Here is a 27,179-nt window from a genome sequence, read left to right on the forward strand (position 1 = left end):
TCGGTTGAGTCTGACTCTTGATTTCAGCTCAGGTCATGATCCCAGGATCGTGGGATCTGCGTTGGGCTCCACACTGAGCCAGGAGCCTGCTTAGGATTCTCAGTCGGTTGAGTGTCTGACTTTGGCTGAGGTCGTGATCTCTCAGTTCCTGAGTTCGAGCCCTGTGTCGGGCTCTGTGCTGACAGCTCAGAGCCTGAATCCTGCTTCAGATTGTGTGTCTCCCTCTCTCTGTCCCTTCCCCACTCATGCTCTGTCTCTCTCTGTCTCTCAAGGATGAATAAATGTTAAAAAAAAAAAAAACTTAAGAGAAGCCGGACAGTGTTTCTGGGCTGGGGTCTGGCCTCAGCTTCCCTGGGAGCTCCTTTCTGGGGAAGCCAGTGGGCAAGGTCATGAGTGACTACTGGGAAACAGGGTTCCCCAGATGGGCATCTGGCAGGGCTGGGCTGGGGACCAGGAACCATATCCAGTGAAAAAATAAAAGAGTAAGCTCCTGACCTCTTTGCAGCTACCAAGGGTGGCTTGAAGTGGAACCCTTCTACAAGGTGATATGGTGTCTTCAGGAGATCCAAGCTTCAGGGCATGGAGGGATAGCAGCAGAGTCATGACAGGACCAGTCCAGATAAAAGCTTGGGTGAAGCTCGCCCTGGCATTTGGTCTTCAGGCTAAAGAATGTTACAACAGCCATGACAATCATGGTGGAGACAGCCCTCCTGCTATGCGGGGGTGTCCTTCTACTCTCCTCGTCGTTGTTGAGCTCAGATCAAAGTAGCTATCCCTGAATCAATTGACTGTGTCTGATCTTTCTTCCCCCACACTCTCAGAGGGCTTCATATTTGTTAGGATCTTTCTTTCTTTCTTTCTTTCTTTCTTTCTTTCTTTCTTTCTTGCAGGGAGAGGGTGCAAGTGAGCAAGGGGCAGAGAGAAAGAGAGAGAGATTTGGGGCTTATCTGAAGCGGGGCTTGTGTTCATCTGATGCAGGGCTCAAGCTCACCCCATGCGGGACTCAAACTCACAAACCGTGAGATCATGACCTGAGCCAAAGTCAGATGCTTAACTGACTGAGTCACCCAGGAGTCCTCATTGAAGTGGTTTTATTTTATTTTATGTACAACGAGTTAGCAGTAAGGTAGGCATCTTGGATCTGTGCAGTTAAGGTAGGTCTCTTGGATGACCCATTCAAGGAAGTTCACTAAATCCAACTTAATGAAGCCTGGGTCTTTCAAGCACTGATGGAAACACCAGCGGCACACATTAAGGCCGGGTTTCCGGATCAGACTGTGGTGGTTTAAGCAGATTCAGCAAGAACTGAGAACCCTGGCCAAATTTCCTGTGGCTCCAGTAGAGCTGCTGGTGACCCATTTTGTTCTCTCGGACACAACGAGGCAAAAGGCTGTTAGGATTTTCTGATGGCAAAAGGAAACCGCCACTAACTCCAACAAGGAAAGGGATGTATTTGGCATGATGCTGAGTAGATCACTGAATTGGTGGAATGTCTGCTCAAGCAGGTCTTGGGACACACAGGCATGACCCGTTTTGAGTGGGGCGCAGAGCAAACTGCTGTGCCATTACAGCCATAAGACACAGCCAACCTAAAGGCTCGAGAGGATCTGTCCATGGTAGATAATAATGATGCTGTGAAGAGTCTGGGAAACCTCAGTGGAAGGATCCGAGCATAGACCCATAAAGGTCTGGAGCAAGGCCCTGTCTTCTGTGGCAGAGGTACTTACTCTTCAAAAAGCAGCTATTGGGCGCCTGGGTGGCTCAGTCCGTTAAGCGTCAGACTTCTGCTCGGGTCATGATCTCGAGGTTCGTGAGCTCAAGCCCCGCAATGGGCTCTGCGCTGTCAGCCCAATGTGGTTTGGATCTTCTGTCTCCCTCTCTCTCTGCCCCTCTCCTACTTGTTCTGTCTCTCTCAAAAGTAAATCAACCTTAACAGTAAAGCAGCTGCCATCATGTTACTGGGCCACGATACAGACTTAGAAGCTGACCGTGGGGGAGGGGGGTTGGTGCCTGGGTGGCTCAGTGGGTTAAGCGTCTGAGTCTTGATTTCAAGTCAGGTCATGATCTCACAATTGGTGAGATGGAGGCTCACGTCGGGCTCTGTGCTGACTTGGGATTCTCTCTCTCTCTCTCTCTCTCTCTGTGCGTGCTCTGTCTCAAAACAAATCAATAAGCGCTAAAAAAAAAAAGAAGCTGGCCATGGGCCATCAAGTACCTATGTGACTGAGGCCGTCCATCATGAGCTAAGTAAGTACTGGCAGACCCACTGCCACTGCAGAGGTTTCCAAGACCCCCTCCATGGGCCGGATTAATTTGGTGGAGCAGCTCACGGAACTCAGAGAAACTTACTAGATCACCAGTTTATTATAAACGTATATAACTCAGGGGTAGCCTGATTGAAGAGATATGTAAGGCAAGGTATGAGGGCAAGGCACAGAGCTTCTGTGTCCTCTCGAAGCATGTCACTCTCCCATACCTCCAACCCAGGTCTCCAAACGCTGTTCCTTTTTTCTTCCTTTTGGGTTTCAAAGGAGGCTTCATTACAAAGGCGTGATTGATTAAATCATTGGCCAGTGGCCACTGATTCAATCTCCAGCCCCTCTTCCCTCTGTGGAGGTTGGGAAAGAGGAAGGAAAGTTCCAACCCTCTAATTATTCAGTTGGGTCTCCTGGCAACCAGCCCCATCCTTAGGTGCCGTACAAAAGTCACCGCATTCACAAAACAAAAGACACCTTTATGACTCTCATCACAGGAAATTCCAAGAGTTTTAAGAGCTCTGAGCCAAAAACAGGGACAAAGACCAAACATATATAATTTTCATCATAAATCACAATGTTACAGGAAGAGGCCAGAAGCTTTGGAGAAGAGGTGGAGATACCTAATGTACCTAGGGGAGTGCACGGGAAGGGTACGTGGATTCCTGTGTCTCTGCCAATGACTCCTGGCAGAGCAGGAAACTCAAACTGAGCCACCAGGCGGATAGAAGGAACCCTGTGGTGGTCAGCCAGCTTCTCTCCATGGTGCAATGGATCCATGAAGGCAATGGCTGTGGTGGAAGGGCTGGAGGTTCTGCGTGGGCCTAGAAGGAAGGGTTCTCTCTCAGCAAGGTTGATCTCAATACTGCCATCATTGAGTGCCCAATCCACCAGCAAGCAGAGATCAATGTGGAGCTCTTGGTGTGATGCCATTTCTTAAGGGGACCAGCCAGCCGTTTGGTAGCAGAAAGGTTGTATCGGATTCCTCTCACCCTGATGGGGGGGGGAGTAATTAGTCCAACTTTGGATTTGGATTTGCCTTCCCTATGCACAGCGTCTCTGCTAGCAATCCCTCTGAGGGCTTACACACACCTGATCTATTGACATGGTATGCCACAGAACAATACTTCAGAGCAAGGGCGTCTTTTTCCAAGAAACGAGGTGTGGCAAGAAGCACACATGCATGGGAGCCACTGCCCTGCCTCACACTGCATCACCCAGAAACACCCAGAGCCCATTGAAGGTGCAGCAAAGATGCTGGCTCAGGGCAAGCATCCTGTGGTGCTGGGGAACCTTACTCCATAATGTGACAAATGCAATGAGTCAATAGTCAATACAAGGTGCTGCGAACCAAGGAATGGGAATAGGATTGCTGCTCTCCCCATCATCATTCCCAGTGACCCAGTCTATGCAGGCACTTGGGTGGCTCAGTCGTTTAAGCATCGGACTTTGGCTCAGGTCGTGATCTCATGGTTTGTTAGTTTGAGCCCTACACGGGGCTCTCTGCTGTCAGCGGAGAGCCTACTTGGGCTCTGTTTCCCTCTCTCTGCCCTTCCCCTTCCCCTGGTTGTGTCCTCAGGCGCGCACGCTCTTTCTCTCAAAAAGAAATAAACACATTAAAAAGAAGGAGCAGTCTATGCTGTCCTTGAATCTGGACTTCGCTATGTGTGGTGGGTAGAATTCTGTCCTCCAAAAAGTTCAAGTCCCCCTCCCTGGTACCTGTGAATATGACCTTATTTGGAATTCAGGCCCTTGTAAATGTAATCAAGCTAATAAGAGGTCATGCTGGAGTAGGGTGAGCCCTAAATCCAATGACCAGTGTCCTTATAAGAAAAGAGAAGGTTGGACACAGATACAGAGGAGACACAAGGAGAAGAAGGCCAGGAGAAGACAGATGCAAAACTCTGGAGCAGACCCACCGTTCGATTCCTATCCTCTCGCCCAGGAGTCAGAGAGGAAGAAGGGGCCTTCCCCAACCGCCGCCGTCTAATTAAACCGCCCAGTGTGGTTAATGATTCCGTCACTTGCCAACGCCTGGAAATGAAGCGTGCAGCAATTTAATCAAGTGATCTTCTGCAGCGGGGGGGGAGGGGGGGGCTTGGGCTCAGCAACTCTCCCGGGCACCCCATGGGAACCCAGCCCTCAATCCGACGCTGCTTTCCAGGCAAAGGCCTCTCTCCAGGCTTGTCCAAGAAGAGAGACGGCAGGTTGTGGGAGAGAGAGAAACAGATGGAGGGAACGTCGAAGCGGTGTGCCCGAGCTCGGGCTGGGGCTGAGAGACACAGGTAGGCGGGGGACTCAGGTGGGCCAGTTCCGTGCGCGCGCGCGAGGGACCCAGGGCATCCGGAGCCCTGGTGGGCTCTCCCCCCACCTCTTTTTATTTCCTTGTTTTTAGCTTATTTTAACAAAGGTGTCCATTTAAACGACAGCGGGGGAACGCCTCACTTGAAGGCTAGAAGCAGTCATTAAAGGGAAGTCGGAAGGAGAGGTGGAGACCCCGGGAACTGGGCTGAAATCGCGCCCCCCCTCCCGAGGCCCCGAGCTCTCTGGGGGATCCCGGGAGGCGCTCTTCCGAACAGGACGCCTGTCCCCCGGGCCCGCACCGCGTCGGCCGCACGTCCAGCGCGGAGAGCCCGGGGACCCGACGCCGGCGGTAGCGGGGAGCCGGGACCCCCCGACCACCCAAGCCAAGGCCCCGCCCCCGCCTTTCCGCGCCCGCTCCCGCGGCCCCCGCCGCTCGCGCTTCCACCCCGCCCAGCTCCCCTCCCCCGCGCGCGTGCGCCCCGTCCCCGCGCCCCTCCCCCCCCACCACCTCCGCCGCCGCCGCCGCGGGCGCGCGCGCGTGCCCGTCGTCCCGGGCGGGAGCTGGAGACTGCGGGGCCGACTGCGGGCCAGAGAGCGGGCGCCGGGAGCGCCGTGAGCGCGGCCGGGCGAGGCGGGAGCGTGGGCGCGGGCCTGGCCGCGGGCGGGGACCGCCGCCGCGCCGCCGTCCCCCAGTCGGCGGGCCGGGCCGCGGCGCCGAGCGCGAGGGCCGGGCTCCCGGGGCCGGTGGCCATGGGTGGGAGCCGGAGGCGGCAGCGGCAGCGCCAGCGGCAGCGGCAGCGGCGGGCCCCGCGGGCGGGGAGGCGCGCGGCCCACGGCCCCTGACGGCCCCCGGCGGCCCGGCGCGCCCCCGCGCCTCCTGGGGGGCCGTCGCCCAGCAACGCCCGGCGCGCCCGCCCATCCCCCGCTGCCCTTTTTCTCCTGGCCGGGTGCGAGGGAGCATGCCCGCGCCCGGCCTCAGCCAGCCCAGTTAACCCGAGGGGCGTGGAGCCGCCCCTCCCTCGGGCCGTCCTCCCCCCCCCCGCTAGGCGGCCCGCCCCCTGCGCTAGGGTATGGCCCCCGGCCCCGGCCCGGGACCCGAGGTCCCGCACTCCGGCCAGTGAAAGGCGTTTTCCCGTTCCCGCCCTCCTCCCCCCGCCGGCCAGCACCATGGGATGTAATATGTGCGTGGTTCAGAAACCGGAGGAGCAGTACAAAGTGATGCTTCAGGTAGGGCGGCGGGGCCGCTGGGGCGGGGGGGCGTGGGCGCCACCTGGGGAAGAAGCCGGCCACAGACCTGGCTGGGGCTGGAGGGCTCGGAGAGGAAGAGGTAGGGAGCCATTCCCGCCCTCAGTTTCGGGGGCTGCTGGGTGTTGGCGCTCCGTGGGAACCGGCCACAGATGGGGGGGGTGAAGCTGCGTGGGGATGGGGTGCAGGGCGCATCCTTCGGGCGCCCAGAGGGGACGTGAGCCCTGGATCCGGCTCGGCCCGGCTCGGGAAGTGGGGCTCGGCCCCGGGTCCGGCGCGCCTGCACCCCCGGGCCCGGGAGCCCGGAGGCGCGGTGCCGCCGGCGCCGGCGCGGGATGGAGGTTGCATAGCAACGGGCTCCGTTCCCGGCACACGCTGGCCCCGCTGGCCCCAGGGCGGAGGAGGGAGCCGGGCACCCGCGGCGCGGGGGGCGGCCGAATCCAGGTACCCGCGGCCCAGCGGAGCAGGAGCGCGTGGGCGGTCTGGGTGCTTAGCCCGGCGCTCACTCTCCGGCCCGGCCCGGCCCGGCCCAAATGGTGGGTTCCCAGGTCCGGGGTGCCGCGGGCTCAGCGCGGGGTGCGCCCTGTGCGGGCGGCGGTGCCCGGCTGGCTCTTTGCCCCGCGGGGCCCCGGGCCCCGAGTCGCGGGTGGGGGCGGGGGCGGGGGGCGTGGACCGGCAGGTGCTCGGCGAGGAGGGAGGGGATACGCCCGGCCGCGGGCTCGGAACCCGAGCCCAGCCCGGTGGCCCGGAGCGGGGTTTCCTTGCCTGTGCGTGGCGTGACTTCGTGAGTGCGTGCCTGTGCCCCGTCTGTGTGTGCGCGGAGGCTCCTGCGGCCCCGCGCGTGTGTACTTTCTGTGTGCGCTCAGAGGGGTGTCTAGGGAAATGTCCCGGATGGAGGGGCCTGAGACGCACGCCCCCGGGGCTGAGTGGAGGGAGTTCAAGGTCGGAGGGAGTCGGGACCCAGGGGCAGACCGGGCGCAGACAGGTATGCACTTCAACTCCGGGTTTACCGGTCAGGACTCGGGAGCGGGTGCTAGTCCGCGCGGTGTTGAACGCGGGAATGGGGTCTCTTGAGAGGAATAGGGGGAGCTCCTGTAAGCATCGGTGGGGAGCGGTCGGGGGGGGGGATGGGGGCTGCCGCGGGAGCCCAGCTTTAGTGCTGTGAGCCTAGTTCTGGCCACTGCGAGCGGGAGGGGGCGGGACGGGGAACCTTGCTCGGTCCTGGCCGCGCCACTCATCCAGTGTCTCAGGCCCTGTCTCCCGGGGCGCGCGCCGCCCTCCGCTTTTCCCGCTCGCCGCCCTTCGCCTTCTTTCTTCCTTTCTCGCCATCCGCCCCGGGCTGTTTCCTCTCGTCGTGTTCCCGCTGTTTGGAAATCTTGCTCGGCCATTGTCACACCCCGCTCGTGGAATCGGCTTCGGTAATAACTCGGGCCCGGACCGAAAGGCAGTCCCTTGGAATCCCAGTGGTAGGGCACCGGGGCTGCCGGCGAAAGGTTGGGCTGCACTGGTTGGTCGGTGACACCGTGGGATCCCACCCTCACTGCTTCCTTTCTTGCAGTCATTCCACCGAAAGGCAAGCGACCCCGAGGCTGTGGGCTCTTCACTTCCTCAGAGAGGGGTTGATGTAGTACTTCATTTAAGGCCGACCTCATGGGGGGGTGTGGAAAGCCGAGGGCCACCTGCGCAGCGCGACAGGCTTGAAATGAGCCGTGGTTGAGAGGCGACACGGAGGTGACCCTTCGGGCTCCCCCTGGCACTTGGGGGGAGGCTGCCACAGTTGAGGCTGGGACTGCCTTCAGGGAGGCTCCATGTGGGAGGAGCGCTTGGGGTGAACCTGTGCAGCAAAGCTCAGAGCCAAGCTTTCCTTGCGAGAGAGGCCAAACCCCGGGCAAGTAGACCCCCAGGAGGAGAGCCCGTCATGCCAGGTGTCCTCTGCAATTTCCTAGTCTGAGCTGCAGCCATCACAGACCAGTCTCTGGGGACACTGATCTCTTTTAAAACTCTTGAAGAAATTTGGACCGAGTCAGAGGCTGGATGTAGTTTTGGGGCACCTGGGCGGCTCACTCAGGTTAAACGCCCAACTCTTGGTTTGGGCTCAGGTCATGATCTCACCGTTCTTGGGTTCCAGCCCCACGTCAGGCTCTGTGCTGACAGTGCAGAGCCTGCTTGGGATTCTCACTCTGTCTCTGTCTCTCTGCTGCTCCCCTGTGCTCGCTCTTTTTCTCTCTCTGTCTCAGAATAAATAAATAAATAAACTTAAAATGTTTTTTAAAACTCGGGACACCTGGGTGGCTCAGTCAGTTTTAGGCTCAGGTCATGATCTCGCAGTTCGTGAGTTCAAGCCTCACATAGGGCTCTTTGGGGACAGCTCAGAGCCTAGAGCCTGCTTCAGATTCTGTGTCTCCCTCTCTCTCTGCCCCTTGCCTGCTCAGTCTGTCTCTCAAAACTAAACATTAAAAGAATTTTTTTTTATTAAAAAAAATAAAGAGGAGACAAAAGAAGATTGAATACAAAGGATCTGGAAAACAGGGGAAACCGTCCGTTGTCCCACAAGACCCCATTTCTCGGGGCTGGAGCCCCAGGCACAGCAGGGAGAGCGTTCCCTGGCCCAGTCGGATCTTTTTCTCAGAGCAGAAAGGAACTTTTGTCCCCAAAGACCAGCCGGACCCCTTGCCTGTAGACATGGGTGCCCCTCTAGTGTCAGTGGCACTTCTCCCTGTCCAGGCTGTGTCTGCCTGTGGCCTCTGCGCCGTATGAGAGTAAGGGACCCCACTGGGGACACAGTGCAGCCCAGGGAAATGCACATACGTGCATACCTCTGCCACCCCGTCAAGAACCCCAAGTCTCTGTCCTAGCCTTCAGTTCCAGGTCCTTTGCTCCTGATGGCTCACATGCACAGAACAGACGACAGCTTTATTGAGGTATAATTCACATACCCTGGTAATAGGTGCAGTCGGCGGTTTTTACTATGTTCAGAGAGCTGTGCAACTGTCCCCACTACCTCATTCTGGAACATTGTCCTCGCCTTAAAAAGAAACCCTGTCTTCTTCTTCTTCCTTTTTTTTTTTTTTTTAAAGTTTATTGATTTTGAAAGAGGGGGGTGGGGAGAATCCTAAGGGCTAATGGCGTGGAGCCCAACACAGGGCTCGATCCCACGAGATCTGACCCGATCCCACGAGATCCTGACCTGAGCCGAAATGAAGAGTCCGACGCTCAACCACCTGAGCCAGCCAGGTGTCCCAGAAACCCCGTCTTCTTAAGCAGTCATATATGCATTTAACCCAATGCCTCCCAGCCCCTGGCAACCACGAATCTACTTTGAACCATACGAGCCATACAAATACAGTCTTTGATTGTTTATGTGTGTGGCTTCTTAGATTTATCATGTTTTCTTTTTTTTTTTCAACGTTTATTTATTTTCGGGACAGAGAGAGACAGAGCATGAACGGGGTAGGGGCAGAGAGAGAGGGAGACACAGAATCGGAAACAGGCTCCAGGCTCTGAGCCATCAGCCCAGAGCCTGACGCGGGGCTCGAACTCACAGACCGCGAGATCGTGACCTGGCTGAAGTCGGACGCTCAACCGACTGCGCCACCCAGGCGCCCCTATCATGTTTTCTTTTAAAAAAATATTTTTTAAGTGCTCTCTACCCCCAATATAGGGCTCAAACTCACAACCCCGAGATCAAGAGTGCCCCTACCATGTTTTCAAGGTTCATTTATATTGTAGCCCAAATAAGTACTACATTTCTGTTTTTAAGTTTATTATTATTATTATTATTATTTTTAGTAATATCTACACCCAATGTGGGGCTTGAACGCATGACCTGACATCGAGAGTCACACATGCTTCTGACCAAACCAGCCAGGCGCTCTCCCTAAATCTCTTTTTACTGCAGAATAACATGACAGTGTGACTGTAGCAAATAATATTTATCCGTTCATCCATCGATGGACATTGCGGTTGCTTCCACCTTTTCACTATTGTGAGTAATGCTGCTGTGAACATGGGTGTGCAAATATCTGTTTGAGTCCCTGCTTTCATTTTAAATTTAGTTATTTTGAGAGAGGGGGGAGGGCAGGGGAAGAGAAAGAGGGAGAGAGAGAATCACAAGCAGGTTCTGCACTGTCAGCACAGAGCCCGATGCCGGGCTTGAACTCAAAAACCACGAGATCGTGACCTGAGCCACAATCCAGAGTCGGACGCTTAACGGACGGAGCCACTCGGTTGCCCGCTATTTCATTTTTTTAAAAATTTAATTTTTGGTCCGACTTCAGCTCGGGTTTCGGAGTTGAAGACCCACGTCGGGCTCTGCGCTAACAGCTTGGAGCCTGCTTGGGATTCTGTGTCTCCCTGTCTCTCTGCTCCTTCCCCATTCTCTCTCTCTCTCTCTCTCTCTCTCTCTCTCTCAAAAATCAATCAATCAATAAACAAATGTTAAAAAAAGAGAGCACAGAGGTACTGGACCACTGCCTTCTAGCTAGCGGTGCTGCTGGCTGGAGTGGTGGTCGTTAGGATGCACTCTGTGGGCGGCCTCCCTGGGGTCTACTCTTTAAAAAAAAAAAAAAGATTTTAAGTAATCTCTATATCAAACGTAGGCCGCAAACCCACAACCCCAAGATCAAGAGTTGCACGCTCCTACCGACTGAGCCAGCCGGGCGCCCCGAGTCCCTGCTTTTAATTCTTTCAGGTATACACCCTGAAATGGAGTTGCTGGATCGGATGGTAATTCTGTTTAATTTTTTGAGGAGCTGCGGAACTCTTCGGCAGGGACAAGCCATTTTACATTCCCGCAGGAGTGGGAGAGGGTTCCAGTTTCTCCACATTCCCCCAACACGTGCGTCTGATTATCACCATCCTACTATCTGTGCGGTGGTATCACGGTGGGTTTGATTTGCATTTCCTGATGTCTAAGTGACGTGAAGTATCTTTTCGTGTGCTGTTGGCCACTTAGAGATCTTTTCTGGAGAAATGTCTGTCTTCATGCCAGTGCCACGCTGCTTTTACTCTGGCCTTGTCAGTAAATTTTAAATTCAGCAAGTGTGAGTCCTCCATTTTTGTACCCTTCAAGACTGTTCTGATTGTTCTGGGTCCCTTCAGTTTGTATATGAATTTTAGGATCAGCTTGCCGCGTTCTGAAAAGAGGCCAGCGGAATTGAATTTGTAGATCAATTGTGGGTGGAGTATGACCCATGAACATGGGATGTCTTTCCACGTGGGTCTTCAATTTCTTTCTTTTTTTTTTTAATGTTTGTTTATTTTGAGAGAGAGGGGGAAAACGTGAGCAAGGGAGGGGTAGAGAGAGAAGGAGAGAGAGAATCCCTAGCAGGCTCTGCGCTGTCAGCACAGAGCCCGACGTGTTCCCAAACTGGGCTCAGTCTCACGAATTTCGAGATCACGACCTGAGCCGAAATCAAGAGCCCGTTGCTCAACCCCTTCAACCAACTGAGCTACCCAGCTGCCCTGGTTCTTCAGTTTCTTTAAACAGTGTCTTGCACTTTTGTTACATTTATTCCTGAGTATTTTATTCTTTGTGATGCTTTTATGAGTAGAATTGTTTTCTTTTTCTTTCTTTTTTTTTTTTAAGTTTGTTTTTCTTTTTTAGTAGTCTCTCCACCCAACATGGGACTCAGACTCACAATCTCGAGACCAAGGCACGCTCTTCTGACTGAGTCAAGCCAGGCACCCCTGGAATTGTTTTATTTATTTATTTATTTATTTATTTATTTTTATTAAAAAAATTTTTTTAATGTTTATTTATTTTTGAGACAGAGTGCGAGTGGGGGAGGGGCAGAGAGAGAGAGGGAGACACAGAATCCGAAACAGGCTCCAGGCTCCTAGCTGTCAGCACAGAGCCCGACGCGGGGCTCGAACCCACCAACCGTGAGATCATGACCTGAGCTGAAGTCGGACGCTTAACCGATTGAGCCACCCGGGCGCCCCTGGAATTGTTTTCTTAACTTCTTTTTCACTGTTCTCACTGGCACTGTATCGAAATGCAGTTGATTTTTAGATATTGATCCTGTATTCTGCAACCTTACTGAATTCATTTATTAGCTCTAATTGTTTTTTAGTGGATTCTTCAGGATTTTCTATATGTAGGACTGTGTCATGGGCAAATAGAGATAGTTTTACATCTGCCTTTCCAATCCGGATGCCTTTTGTTTCTTTCTTGCCTCTTCGCTCTGGCTAGGATCTCGAGTACAATATTGAATAGACTGGTGAGAGCAGACATCCTTGCCTTGCTCCTGATCTAACAGGAGAAGCTTCCAGTCTTTCAGCAGTGAGTATAAAATTAGCTGTAGGTCTTTCACAGATGCTCTTTATCAAGTCAAGGAGGTTCCCTTTTATTCCTAGTTTGAGTGTTTTTATCATGAAGAGTTGTTAGATTTTATCAAATGCTTTTGCAGTGGCTATTGAGATGCTCACTGCTCGGGCCCCTTATTCTACCGCTGCGGCCTGCCACGAGCACCTGCCATGAGCACCGGCCACGAGCACCAGCCACAAGCACCTGCCACAAACGCACTAAATGTGGCATGTCGGAGCCCTACTTCTATTTCTGTCATCTTCTTCTTGTCTTCCACTTAACCGAGCAGGGGTGTTGGGGTGCGGGCGGGGGTGGGGGCGGGGATGCGACATACTGACAAGCTTGAAAATGTAGAAAGATCCTGCGGTCTTGCCCCTTGAGTTAGGAAGAGGAAGGATCCAGGTTGCAGACGGTGGAAGGTGGGGAGGGAGAGCATCAGCACCAAGGCACACAGTGCCTTCTGAGAGCCCTTCCTGGAGCCCTTCCTGCTGGGGGCCTGCGTCCTGCCCTCTGGCACCTGGACCCCTTTGTCAGGGATCTAATCAAGCCCCTCTTTGTCGCCCCCCCCCCGTCACCCCAGTCTTCCATACCTTGGTTCCCCCGCCCCCTGCCACCATCACGGTCTTGCTGGCAGGTGCATAGGAGACCCTCTGTGACAAAGGAAACTGGCCTCCCGGCCTACTCCGCCCACTCCCTGCCAGGCCTGGCCACACCTCCGCTCTTCTCTCAGTCTGGGGGCCCAGTGCCCCACCACCACCACCTTCCGCCCTCTGTCCACACTCGGAGACGTCAAACACCAGCCTGCCTTGTGGCAGCAAGGTCTTTCCTCCAGCACCTGCTTGCTGAGCCAGCCACCGTTCTGTGTGCTGAGGGTCCACAGACCCCTCTCTCCCTCCCCCTGGGCCTTTTCACAAGGGGAGAGGCTGGCCACGAGCAAAGGGCCCACGGGGCTGCGGGGGGCCATGGGGAGGGCAGTGGGCTCACGCCCGTCCCCTCTTTCCACCTTCCTCCACCCTGCACGGTGGCTCTCCTCGCCCGGACTGGGCTGTGTCCTTGCACACCGCCTGTTCTGGAGTGGGCCCTCTGGGAATAATTGTGCAGTCCGTGAACGGGGCATTGAAGTCCAACAGCCATGATCTGCACAGCGTCACCGTGTTTTACCATTGTCTCAAATGTTTTATTATCTATTTACACGTATATTTAAATGTTTATGTATTTGTATATATATTTTAAAGCTTATTTATTTATTTAGAGAGGGACAGAGACAGTGTGAGTGGGGAGGGGCAGAGAGAGAGGAAAAGAGAGGCTCCCAGGCAGGCTCTGTGCCGACAGCACAGAGCCCGATGGCGGGGTTCATACTCATGAACTGTGAGATCGTGACCCGAGCCAAAGCCGATGCTTAAGCAACAGCCACCCGGGCACCCCTGTCTCAAAATCTTTAAATGCCTTTCCTGCCTTCCTTCCTTCCCTCAGTTCCAAGGACTGTCTGAGCCGTTGATGGAAAATCCTAGAAAATGCAGACTACTCTGCAGTTACAGAAGGCACATCAGCATGTGCAGGGATGGGCAGGAGGGAGGGATGACAAAGGGACACGAGGACACTTCAGCATGATGGAAATGGTCAGTCTTGATTGTGATGATGGTTTCGTGAGTGTATGTTTCCAAAACTTTAAACCGTATGCTCCAAATATGTGCATTTCATCATATGGCAAGGACACCTCAGTAAAGCTTTAAAAACAAGAAATGCGTGTAACACACACTCACCGAAGGAAAAAGCACTTAGCCCAGCAGGGGCACCTGGTGGGGGTGGGCGGGTCTTTCCTTCCTTCTACTTTAGGGTCCCCACCAGGGAAGAACGGGCCATGTGGGAATAAAGAGTGCCCGCCTCCCAAGGTCATCGCCATGGGGACATCACCCACCTTTGCTGAGCCGCACCAGTTCCCCTGGGATCTCATTTGGCCCGGGTTGGAATTGTTGCCATCAGGCCATTCGGTTGGTGGTGAAGGCAGCTGGATGGAGACAGCCTCACTCATGGACATGACACTGTTAATGTCCAGTGACAGAAGAATGTTCACTATTATTTTCTAATTGGGGCTTCTCTAATGGGGAAGAAGGGGGGGGACACAGGAAGAGGAGCCCTGAGTTGTGAAGAAGTGTCAGGCATGAGACGAGTTAGGAGCCAAAGGAGGAAACTGAGAAGCTGGGGCTCAGGGGCTGGTTTTGGGCCGTGGCAGGCATGTCCCCTCTTTGTAGTGCAATCTGCCTCTTGCTTTCTGTGAGCAGTGGAAATGAAGGGGCACCTCATAAAGAATATCCTTTCGATTACTGCTAGACTTGGATCATGCCCTTGGACCAGTCAGGTGAGCCCAGAGGTGGGTGGGTGGATATTTTCAGTTGTGGTGAGCTTACACCCAAAGCTTGATCTTGACGATGACCTCAGGAATTGCTTCGCGTTTTCACACAGGCTGCATGGGGTATCCTCCCTTCCCAGCACCCGAGGGGCCTGCTCGCAGCTAGAAGGGCACGGGAGCCAGGGCCGATGGTCAGATTACAGCAGAACCTGGGTGGCCACCACCCATCCACTCAGCAGCTTTGGGGTGGGAAGGGGTGAGAGGGAAGGAGAGACCCTTTGAACCATCTACCTGGTGTTTGAACCCCATTCAGGTGTGCGCGCACATCCTTCCCGGTTCCTCGAGAGGGCGTCCTGGGCCAGTGCAACGCCACCGCAAGGCCCTTGTTGAAATGCAGACTCTGATTAAACGGGTCTGGGGCCTGAGATTCCGCGTTTCTCACAGGTGCTCAGGCGATGTCCATGCTGCTGGTGCTTGGACCGACCACAGCAAGTAGCAAGGACTTCCGGAAGAAATGGGGTAAATCAGTGAAGACATCAGCGCCACCTTACAATGCGATTGTTATAAACAAGAGGCAGGGCATCACCTTAGACCTACCAAACCAATTCCCAGGGGTCATTGCCCAACTGAGGTCCCCAGGGACATCGTCTACTTTTCTGTGCTGGGTGCAACTAGCCAATCCTCCTCTCCCATCCACCCTTACCAACGTGCAGACAGCTGACGTGGACACCCACACGTACACCGAACTACCAAACTATGAAGGCTTCTGGGAGGAAGCCCCCACCCATGCTTCCTTTTCTTTCTTTCTCCTGCCCCTGGGCAAGAAGGGGTGGGCACGATTATGGGGTTGGCTGTCCTGGTTTGTCCAGGCAGCCACGACCGGGGGCCTGCCAGTTGCCGGGCCAGTGACATCATGATGGAGCGTAATGCCATGTCCCCGCTGGAATACAAACTAAGGACTTTTTTTTAGCCACTGATGCAATTCGTTTAGGCAAGGATCATCCTTGGATGGTAAAACCATTACATAAAGGTGGTCAGGGAACAAGATAGTCGTAGGGTCTCAAGGTATTACCCCAGGTTTCTTGTAAATTTGGAAGGGAAAAGGAGAGACCTGGCAGCCACGACCTTGACCACGTGATTAAACTAAATCAAGCCTCCCCAACAATAGGACAGCCTGATCCAGTACCTCCTGATGCTGTTGGTGGGGAGGGGGTAGAACCCAGCACTTTGTCAAAGCAGTTAAGCTGAATGTAACGAGGGCAGATCCAGACTCTGGGGCTTTGTGCAAGGCAGCTGCCCTGCACTCTTCCAAGAGGTCAATGTCATGCAATTAAAACAACAACAACAACACAGAGTGGATAGATTGTTCTGGATTAAAAGATACTAGACACACAACAACCAAATGTAACGTGTGTGGCCTTGATTGGATCCCGGGTCCAGAAAGAAAAACAAACAAGCTTTAAAGGCATTAGTGGTACAATTGGAGAGATGTGGGAGCAGCTGATGATTGGGTCGTGCTAAATCCATGAGCATATTAAGGGTGTTGTGGTTTCTCCTGGAGTGGGAGCATTGGTGTTGGCACCTCCTTTGCAAAACGTGTGTGTAGAAAGGAGAGAGCAGGTGTCGCAGTGTGCACTCTGGGGGCCAGCTGCCTGAAGGGGATGCAGGTATCCGCTGTCAGATGTTGCGAGGGTCCTGTGGATTGACAAATTTCAAACTCCAGAGTTGGGAAAACAGGAACGAGGACTTGTGCTGGGCCATTGAAAAGAGAAGTGTGCAGAGAGCCTGCCCTTGGCTCAGGCCTCCTTTCTCTGGCTTCTCTTCCCGCCCCCCCCCCCCCCCGACGCTTTGTGTGGAGCTCGGTGTGGAGGTCCCCGTGACACTACTCTGGGCCCGGGAAGCCAGAGACACAGGTACACCCAGGGTATACCCTTGGGCACTCGGGTCAGCCAGCCTAGAACCATTGATCAGGACTCAGGGCCCCAGGGCAGGGGGCAACTTCCGGCTTCTGCTCCCCCCTGGCCCATTTCTTAATCCGCAGGTGGGGTTGGCGGAGTCCTCACGTAGCAGCCTACGGCCCCACTAGAAATTTATGTAGTTAACCCCCTACTCCCCGCGTTACCAAGAGTGGGAGGGGCCTTTAGCAGGCCTCGCGGGGGTCGCAGGCCCCGCCGGACACACAGGCCAGCGCTCCTTTCTCAGCCCCCTCCGCCCTCCTGCCTCCTCCTCGCCTTGCCCAGAGATGTCGGATCCCAGCACTCGGGACATGGCGAGGAACCCCCCCCCACCGCGAGCCCCCGCACCGCTGCGCCCGGCTCCCTAGGTCAGGGCCTGGGGACTGGCTCCGGCCGGGGGTGGGGGGGTCGGGGTGTCGGGGGACCCGCGGCCCGCGCGGGAGGCGAGCGTGCCACCCCACCCGCGCGGCCGCCACCGCCACCGCCGCCCTCTTTGTCTGAGGCTCCGCGCCCGGGGGGCGGGGCGAGCGCGCCTGGGCCCCGCCCTCCGCCGCCCGGGGCGTCGCAGCCGGGGGCGGGGCGGGGCCGAGCCCTCCCCGCCGCGCGCGCACGCGCGCGCGCCCCCCATGCCCTGCGGCGGCCGGTCGGTCGGCCCGCTTCCCGCGCAGCCTTCGCCCGCCCCCGTGGCCCCCTCGCCTACTCCCGGCGGCCCCCACCCCTTCTCGAGGTCCGGTCCCCGCAGTCCTTCCCCCCACCCCCACCCCGCCCTCCTGGGCAGGAAGTTTCCCCCGTGCGAACCTCCCGTCGGCGTTCAGACCGCTCCGGTGTCTCGCCTGGTAAAATGCAAAGGCAGCGCTCTCCCGCAGCCCCCGGCCACTCCCACCCCATTCTTTGCAAAAGTTCCCAAAGGCTGAGTCTCTACGGGCCGAGCTTCACCGCCCCCCCCAGCCAGCTGGGTGCCCCCCTCTGCGGCGGTCCACCTCTTAACAAATGCAAATGCCAACGGTCAGTCCTTTCCTCCTCGTCGCTCTGTCCTGCTCTGATTCCCCCCTCCTCTCTGGCTGACCCGTAAACTCTGGGTCTCTCTCTCCACCCGCTCATGGTCCTCCATGGGCCTCTTCCCTTGTCTACGTTCAATCCCTCGTGGTCTCCTCCATCTCATGGTTTTATTTTATTAAATTCTTTTTTATTTTTAAGTAATGTCTGGGCCCAATGTAGGGCTCGAACCCACAAGTCTGAGATCAGGAGTCACATCCTCTACCGACTGTGCCAGCCAGGCGCCCCATCTCATTTTAAATCAAGAACATTCCCTAGTTGAATTCGTTAACAGTGGTCACATGACAACCGGTTTGGTGGCTTGGGTTTGGGACACATGTAGGTGGAATGGGGCAATGGGGATGTCTGCATGTTTCAGGGGTTTTGTCTGCATGTTTCACATCAGAGACAAAAATTTTCCATTAATAAAACATGCCCACCTCCTGTGTTTACACCAACCCCTGCATCCTCCCCAGGGGTCCTCACTTCTGTGGCCTCTGTGGATCGAGGCGGCAGCCTTATATTTTTACTGTGGAAAAAAATATGACATAAAATTTACCGTGAGTGCCATGTATACATTCACAGTGTTGTGCAACCATCCCCACTGTTTATTTCCAGAACACGTCCACCATCCGAAAAGGGAACTTCCTACCCATGAAACAGGCACTCCCATTCTCCCCTCCCCGAGCCCCCTGCAACCACTCATCTGCTTTGTGCAGATGAGTGTGATTTCCACTCATCCGGAATCATACAGTATGTGCCCTTTTGTGCCTCTGCCTTCGTTCCCCTGACTAGACTGTTCCCATCCATGTCGTAGCAGGTATCAGGACTTCATCCCTTTATGTGGTCGAATGACCCGCTGTGTGGGTGTTACTGCACTGTGTTTATCCATCTGTTGGTAGACATTTACGGTGCTTCCAAATTTTGGCGATTACGAATAGTGCTGCTCTGAACATTTGTGTACGAGTTTTTGTTTGGATGCCTGTTTTCCATTCTTGCGGGATTGCTGGGTCATATGGTAACTCTAGACTTTTCCACGTGCACTGCCCCATTTTACATTCCCACAAGCAATGTGTGAGAGTTTCATTTCTCCACATCCTCATCAACATTTCTTTTCCATTGTTTTTTAGATCTTATTTTTTAATTTTTTTAAAGTAATCTCCACATCCAATGTGGCGCTCGAACTCATGACCCCGAGATCGAGAGTCGCATGCTCTTCCGACTGGGCCAGCCAGGCGCCCCTCTTTTCCATTTTTTAATTCCACCTAACCCTAGTGGGGCGGGTGAGGCTGTATGCTCTAGATATGCCCTTTCCTGATGATGGGTGATGTCAGGCACTCTCTCTTGCGCTTGCTGGGTGTCCTTCCTCCCACCCTGTCCCTTGTCCCGAGCCCAGCAGCAGGTCCTGGCAGTCCCCGTCTCCACTGCCACCTCCATGTCAGGCCAAGCTATCGTTATCTCTGGTCTGGGCCACTGTGATTGCCTGCTGGTCTTTCCCCTGCCGCCACTTGGTCCCCTGCTCCGTGCTCCTCACGGAGGCCATGACGATGGCCGGCCTCTCCTGTGTGCGCGCGTTATTCTCTGGGAGCACCAAGGGCTTAGTGATGCCTGGAATGTTCTTCAAAGTCCCTCCCGTGGCCGCCTCCTTGTCATCATTCAGGTCTTGTGCCAGTATCCCCAGGGAGACCGTCCCCACTTCGGCATTTTCTCCCACATAACTCAGTGGGATGAGTTATGCAGCCCGATTGCTGGTTTCTTGCCTGGGTTCTGCCCTGGGGCACCAGCCTCCCCTGCCCCAAGGGATCACGGCTGCCTCATTCATGGCTGTTCTTCCAGTGCTCCCAGTGTTCTGATGAGTGTTAGTCTGGGGAAGGCTGTGGGCCTGCTGCGCTCGGGAACACATGCCCTCTTCCTTCCAGTGGTTCCCAGCTGACTGAGGACACAGAGGGTCATTTGTGCACCCATAACCCTGTGCTGAGCTCATCTCCTGGGCTGTCTGCCGCGGAGCTCCCGACATGCGCTTTGCCCCCTTCCCCTCCCAACGTCTTCCCACAGCCTGAAGCAGTCAGCTTCTGGACGGGTGCCCTGGCGCAGAGGGGAGCCCTCCCTGCTGCCTGGGCCCCTTCTCCACTGTCCCTCTGCTTCCTGGAGAAGCCACTTGGAGACAGCGCAGGTTTGGGCCTGGAGTCCCTTGTCTTCAGCCCCCTGGGAACGAGAGAATGCAGTGGGCAGTGGCCTAGTCGCCCAGACCCACCTCCATACAGCCTCTGACGCCCCACTCCCCTTCCTTGCTCACTCCCAACACCCCTGATTGCCAGAAAGTGCTTCCCACCCCCACCAAAACTCCCTCCTGACTCTCCTTTATTTTTATTTTATTTATTTACTTTTTAATTTACAACCAAGGTAGCATATAGTGCTCGTCTCAACAAGTGTCCTCCTTAATGCCCTTGCCCAGTAAGCCCATCCCCACACCCACGATCCCTCCAGCAAACCCTCAGTTTGTTCTCTATTTTTAATAATCTCTTGTGTTTTGTCCCCTCCCTGTTCTTATATTATTTTTGTTTCCCTTCCCTTATGTTCGTCTGCTTTGTCTCTTAAAGTCCTCATATGAGTAAAGTCATATGATATTTGTCTTTCTCTGACTGACTAATTTCACTTAGCATAATACCCTCCAGTTCCATCCACGTAGCTGCAAATGGCAAGATTTCATTCTTTTTGATTGCCGAGTAATACTCCCTTGTCTATATAGACCACATCTTCTTTATCCATTCATCCATCGAGGGACATTTAGGCTCTTTCCGTACTTTGGCTATCGTTGATAGTGTTGCTATAAACATGGGGGTGCCTGTGTCCCTTCGAAACAGCACACCTGTATCCATTGGATACATGCCTAGTAGTGCAATTGCTGGGTCGTAGGGTAGTTCTATTTTTAGTTTTTTGAGGAACCTCCATACTGTTTTCCAGAGTGGCTGCACCAGCTTGCATTCCCACCAGCAATGCAAAAGAGATCCTCTTTCTCCGCATCCTCGCCAACACCTGTTGTTGCCTGATGTGTTAATGTTAGCCATTCTGACAGGTGTCAGGTGGTATCTCATTGTGGTTTTGATTTGTATTTCCCTGATGATGAGTGATGTGGAGCATTTTTTCATGTGTCGGTTGGCCATCTGGATGTCTTCTTTGGAGAAGTGTCTATTCATGTCTTTTGCCCATTTCTTCATTGGATTCTTTGTTTTTTGGGTGTTGAGTTTGATAAGTTCTTTATAGATTTTGGATACTAACCCTTTATCTGATATGTCATTTGCAAATATCATCTCCCATTCCATCGGTTGCCTTTTAAAAGTTTTGCTGATTATTTCCTTCGCTGTGCTGAAATTTCTTATTTTGATGAGGTCCCAGTAGTTCATTTTTGCTTTGGTTTCCCTTGCCTCTGGAGACGTGTTGAGTAAGAAGGTGCTGCGGCCCAGGTCAAAGAGGTTCTTGCCTGCTTTCTCCTCGAGGATTTTGATGGCTTCTTGTCTTACATTGAGGCCTTTCATCCATTTTTAGTTTATTTTTGTGTCTGGTGTAAGAAAGTGGTCCAGGTTCATTCTTCTGCACGTCGCTGTCCAGTTTTCCCAGCACCACTTGCTGAAGAGACTGTCTTTATTCCATTGGATAGCCTTTCCTGCTTTGTCAAAGATGAGTTGGCCATACGTTTGTGGGTCCATTTCTGGGTTCTCTATTCTGTTCCATTGATATGAGTGTCTGTTCTTGTGCCAGTACCATACTGTCTTGATGATTACAGCTTTGTAATACAGCTTGAAGTCCAGGATTGTGGTGCTCCCAGCTTTGGTTTTCTTTTTCAAGATTGCTTTGGCTATTTGGGGTCTTTTCTGGTTCCATACAAAGTTTAGGAGTGTGTGTTCTAGCTCTGTGAAGAATGCTGGTGTTATTTTGATAGGGATTGCATTGAATATGTAGATTGCTGTGGGTAGTATTGACATTTTTAACAATATTTGTTCTTCCTATCCAGGAGCATGGAATCTTTTTCCATTTTTTTGTGTCTTCTTCAATTTCTGTCATGAGCTTTCTATAGTTTTCAGGTTATAGATTTTTCACCTTTGGTTAGGTTTATTTCTAGGTATTTTATGTTTTTGGTGCAGTTGTAAATGGGATCAATTCCTTGATTTCTCTTTCTGTTGCTTCATTATTGGTGTATAGGAATGCAATTGATTGCTGTGCATTGATTTTATATCCTGCGACTTTGCTGAATTCATGGATCAGTTCTAGCAGTTTTTTGGTGGAATCTTTTGGGTTTTCCATACAGAGTATCATGTCCCCTGTGAAGAGTGAAAGTTTGAATTCCTCCTGGCCGATTTGGATGCTTTTTATTCCTTTGTGTTTTCTGATTGCTGAGGCTAGGCCTTCCAGTACTATGTTGAATAACAGTGACGAGAGTGGACATCCCTGTGGTGTTCCTGACCTTAGGGGGAAAGCTCTCACTTTTTCCCTATTGAGGAGATATTAGCCATAGGTCTTTCATATATGGCTTTTATGATCTCGAGGTATGATCCTTCTCTCCCTACTTTCTTGAGGGTTTTTATCAAGAAAGGATGCTGTATTTTGTCAAATGCTTTCTCTGCATCTATTGAGAGGATCAAGATCACATGATCTTGTCCTTTCTTTTATTGATGTGATGAATCACACTGATTGATTTGCAGATATTGAACCAGCCCTGCATCCCGGGTATAAATCCCACTTGGTCGTGGTGAATAATCCTTTTAATGTGTTGTTGGATCCGGTTGGCTAGTATCTTGTTGAGGATTTTTGCATCCGTGTTCATCAGGGAAATTGGTGTCTAGTTCTCCTTTTTAGTGGGGTCTTTGTGTGGTTTTGGAATCAAGGTAATGCTGGCTTCATAGAATGAGTTTGGAAGTTTTCCCTCCATTTCTATTTTGTGTAACAGCTTCAAAAGAATAGGTGTTTACTCTTCTTTAAATGTTTGGTAGAATTCCCCTGGACAGCCGTCTGGCCCTGGTCTCTGGTTTCTTGGGAGATTTTTGGTTACTGACTCAATTTCTTTACTGGTTATGCCGACCCTCCTTTAAAGCCTGGGTTGTGGTAGGTCCCTGCCCTGGTCACGTCTTGTCTCCTCACCCCACTACCTGACTGGCTACCCCAAGCCTGTCCACCCCCTGGTGGGGAGGGGTCCCACCCCTGCCACCTGGCTTGCATTGAGGGGCTGGGGTGGGCATTGTGGGAGGGATGGGCACGGGCTCCTTCTGAAGGCAGACCTGGGGGCCTGTCTGCTCTGCCTCCCTGCCTCTTGGCTGGTGCTTACGGAATCAGTGCTGTCTCCCAACCCCAGGGCCCTCCTGTCATCTTCTGCTGAGACACTGGGACCCACACCTTGGTCACCCACAGAACACCTTCCATAAATCCCACCTTAGAGGGAGCCAGTAGGGAGCAGGCAGAGGGGGCTGGGCCGGGGGAATGGGAGGGGTGTCTGCTCAGTCCTGTCCTGTCCCCCTAGTTAGCCTCTTTTTTTTTAATTTTTAAAAATGTTTTATTTATTCTTGAGAGAAAGAGAGAGCATGAATGAGGGAGGGGCACAGCGAGAGAAGGACACAGAATCTGAAGCAGGCTCCAGGCTCTGAGCTGTCAGCACAGAGCCCGACGCGGGGCTCGAACTCACAAACCATCAGATTGTGACCTAAGCCGAAGTCGGATGCTCAACCGAGTGAGCCACCCGGGCACCCCCCGCCCCTAGTTAGCCTCTTGAGGCTAACTGGCCAGCCCCGTGGTCAGGCCCTTCCGTCTTCCGGAGCCCATTTCCCAGTGGCCCCTGCGGTGGGTGTGGGGCCCTCTCGGCCACTTCGTCTAGGGGGTGGGTGGCTGTGATCCATCCCCCCCACCTGGGCCCACAGCCCGAGGGCCCCCCGGGGCCTCCTTCACTCCCTCTGGGACTCCAGGCACCTGGAAGCCGCCTCTTCCTTTTGTGGGACACCCAGGCAGGGCAATGAAGGCAGTAGAGGGACAAAGGAGTGTCTCCTGAGTCTCGTCGGATCGGATCGGGTGTGGATGTGGAGTGTGATGTAACTTCATTACCACCACTCTCCTTTAATCGGCACCCAAGGGGCTGGAGCCTGGAGGCTGCAGTCCCCGCTCGGGCTGCCCAGGAGCCAGGAGCACAAACCAGAGCCTGCCACCGAGTCTGGAGCCGTGGGGAAACTGAGGAAAGCTCGGAACATATCACAGGCCACGTTGTTTCTGTGTGTTTTCTCTCTGATTATACAGGTGATGTTCATTGGCGAAAGTACTATAAAAAACAAAAGAGAGAAGAATCCCCTGTAAATCCATCTCCAAGATACAACCACTGCTAACGCTTTTCTATTTTTGTGAATTTCCTGATAGTCTTTAAAGAAAGTATTGTGTAACGTTGAACCCATTCGCACATACGCACGTACGAGTGAAAACTCAGCCAGCCACCCGTCCCTCCCTGCCTCTGTCCGAGCTGGGCTGCGTCCTACTCACTGAGACCCTTGCTCCCAGAATTGGGGTCACACTGCTTTAAGCAGATCTTTTTGCTTAATATTTTATCGTGAGAATTTTCCAGCCACGTTCTTTTTTTTTTTTTTTGAAGTTTATAAGCATTTTTTTCCCCAAAAACAGTATAAGCATGTTCTATACAGTTTGGGAAAAGGGGGGAAAAATCTCAGATTTCCCTCGCACGGTGTTTTTATATATTCTTTCTCAGCCTTTGTCCATAAACAGATATTTTATAAGGTAGGCCTCAGAGTTCCCATGTCATTTTATATCTTTTTTTGAGAAACAGGCTTGCTGTTGGCAGACTGTGGTAGGGCAGCCGTATACTTCAGTGAGGTCGACACTTCATACCGAAGATCGTTGTAAAGGTTTTGCCGCTAAAACGAATTTTGGTACCTCAATAAGTTCAGTATAGAATGACCTCAGGGCCCGGCAGTTGCACTCCTAGGCATACACCCCAGAGATCTGAAAACAGGGACTCAGACGAAGAGTTGCACACAGGGGTGCACGGCAGCACTGTTTGCAGTGGCCCCAAAGTGGAAACAACCCAGTGTCTACTGACGGATGAACCGGCCAGCGAAATGTGGTCCCTGCATTTGGGGGACCAGTAGGGAATATTCAGCCGTAGACAGAATGGAGTGCCGATGCCTCCTGCAGCCTCGCGGGAACCTATAAACCATGCTAAGGACATTGTTCAGTTGCATTTATGTGTGGACAGAAAAGAGAGCGGTAGGGGCTGGGGTGAATGTGGAGACAAGGGGCAGGGGGTCACCTTCCGGGGGGATGAAAATGTGCCAGAACGAGATACAGGCTGTGGTTACAGAAAAACGTGAATGAGCTAAGTGCCACTGAAGTGTATACCTAAAAACTTGTTTTAGTTTATTTAGTTTTGAGAGACAGAGAGAGAGAGAGAGAGAGAGAGAGAGCAGGAGAGGGGCACAGAGAGAGAGGGAGAGAGACAATCCCAAGCAGGCTCCACACTGTCAGCACAGAGCCCGATGTGGGGCTCACACTCAGGAACTGTGAGATCATGACCTCAGCCAAAGTCAAGAGTTGGACGCTTAACCGACTGACTGCCCCACCCCCCCAGGCACCTCTGAAGTGCACCCTTTAAAATGGTAAAAATGGTAAATGTTGTGTTAGGTATATTTTACAGCAACACAAAAAACTATGCTGCTCTGCACAGCCTTGTAATTCACGTGCTGTTATTATCATTTAGGATCTACTACTTAGAGATGATTTATTGGATCAAAGGGGAAATGATGAACATTTTCAAGATTCTTTAGAGTTATTAACAAATTTCTCCAGAAAGTTTCCCCTTTTAACAGCAGGTGAGATTCAGACAGAGTGTGTGACTGGGCGACAGGGTCAGCCAGGATGAGGGAACCCTTAGTGCCGTGGGGTCTGCGAGGGGCCGCTGTCCTTGGGACCTGTGGAGCCGGGGCTTGCCAGGTGCTTTGGTGTCTGGGGACCCAGGGCAGCGAGTGCTCTCCCAGTGTGTAAACGGGAACCGGGCCACATGCTAGGAGAGTGTGAGGGCCGCCTGGGCCACATTAGAGCAACGGGGCGCACCTCCAAGGCTTCGATCCCCTCTCCCCACCGTGGAAGTGGAGTGACTTCCAGCTCAGCCTTGGGTGGGAGCGGCAGGTCTCTGGCCAACCCGCCTGGGCCCATGTCGGCAGCGGGGACCGGCTCCGTGTGTGCGGAGTTCTCAAGCAGGGAGCACCGAGTCGCTCTCTGGAGGGGCAGTGCTTGACGATCCGCTGGCTTTGCGAGCGCACCGTGACACCAGCGGGATTGGCAGTTGGGGGGGGGGCGTTGAGGTGGGCTTCGGGCGTGTGTGGGTGTCGCAAGACGAAGTGGATTTCTTCTGGATTGTTCCAAAGGCGGGAGGTTTGTACTTGATGAAGGCAGCATCTTCTAATAGAGTTTCTGACAACGAGCGTGGCCAGCAAGCACCGCTCTCCCCGGATCGGAAGTGGCATCGCCAGTGTGATCCTAATTGTGGATTCCCTCTGGATAGAAGGCTCCCTGGCCTGGTGGGAGAGACAGACGTAGAAGCAGAGCTGAGGGCCACCTCGGAGGCTCGGGTGGGGCCCCTAGGGGCCTGGCTTCCCCTCCGAGCTGTGGATGGGGACGTCTCGCCTGCCCGTGGGGAGTCGAATCGCAGGCCTGTCAGGCCATGTCCACACGCTGGGTCTCCTCTTTGTCCCGGGGTGTTCGTTGGGCCTTTCGTGGCGCCCTCAGCATGTGTCTGCTTGCCAGCGAGTGTGACTCTTCGGCCAGGGATGGATGCACCTGGCACCTGTCCTTGCGTGGGTATGGGTGACAGGAGGGAGCCAGGCAGTGATGAGCGGCTACGGGGGGGGGGGGGAGGAAAGAAGGATGTGTGAGGCAGGGGACGGAGGAGACCGAAGGATAGAGGCTCACCCAGCTTAAGCAGGGACGTGGCGGGGGAGGGAGGGGAGGAAGAGACCCTCTGGAAGGAGAAGGGGATTCAACACAGGGTCAAAACCCGCCCCCCTACCACCGAGCCCTAGCGCCCACCCACACGCGCCACCCACTCCCACCCCCCACCCACAAAGGCCACCCTCACGCATGCTCTACCCACACCCCTGTGCCCGTTCCCACCCACCCACACTCACATGCCCCCAGCCCTCACCCCTGCCACCCTCGTGGGCACCTACCTCCCGCGTCCCCCCCAACCGCTGCTTGTATAGAAAGGACGGGCTTTCTTCCACGGTGGCCTGAGATGCCCCGGCGCTGGGCCCCCGCTTCCTCCGCTTCCCACTCGACGCGCTTGTGCGAGCACTCTGAACACAGCCTGGCACAGTCGCCCTTCGGCAAACCGGAGCGGCTCTCTGTTCCTGCTTTGTGGCTATTCGCAGTAACAGCCGTCAGGCCACCCAGCCCAGAAAGCTCCATGGCCCCGAGCCCCCCAGTGTCGCCCTCCAAGTAGGTGATGGCATCGCGAGCTGCCCAGCGGGCCTCCCTGCCCCCGGCTGCCCCTCCACACGCAACCGTTTTGAAATCTTTCTCAACTACAGAAAAGCATACAGCCGTCCGACCTCGCTTTTGGCCTGTTGGCCTCCGCGTCTCTCCCCTAAAAAGGCAGGTCCGAAGCCGCCTGCGCACACCCATCCCTGACCCCATTCTATTCCTTCCCTTGTGGGCGGATTTGGGTTTGTCATCCTGATGCCCGT

At 54.0% G+C, this 27,179-nt stretch overlaps 1 protein-coding gene and 1 pseudogene across 3 annotated transcripts in view; one reads left to right on the top strand and one right to left on the bottom strand.

Annotated features, from left to right (window-relative positions):
* Positions 1-1,115: 1,115 nt before the first annotated feature.
* LOC124525838 (40S ribosomal protein S29-like) lies at positions 1,116-1,359 on the bottom strand (annotated as a pseudogene).
* A 4,367-nt stretch (positions 1,360-5,726) lies between these two features.
* PDZD4 (PDZ domain containing 4) overlaps positions 5,727-27,179 on the top strand; it is a 30,559-nt gene continuing 9,106 nt past the window's right edge. For all 3 annotated transcript variants that reach the window (XM_047098490.1, XM_047098491.1, XM_047098492.1), the window contains exon 1: positions 5,727-5,786. In XM_047098490.1, the coding sequence (XP_046954446.1) occupies positions 5,727-5,786 (60 nt within the window). The remainder of the gene's footprint in view (positions 5,787-27,179) is intronic.

This window comes from Lynx rufus, unplaced genomic scaffold (genome assembly GCF_022079265.1).
Source record: "Lynx rufus isolate CCGP_SWC_20201006 ecotype Redwood Valley unplaced genomic scaffold, mLynRuf1.p SCAF_49, whole genome shotgun sequence".
In the NCBI taxonomy this organism is placed as follows: domain Eukaryota; kingdom Metazoa; phylum Chordata; class Mammalia; order Carnivora; family Felidae; genus Lynx; species Lynx rufus.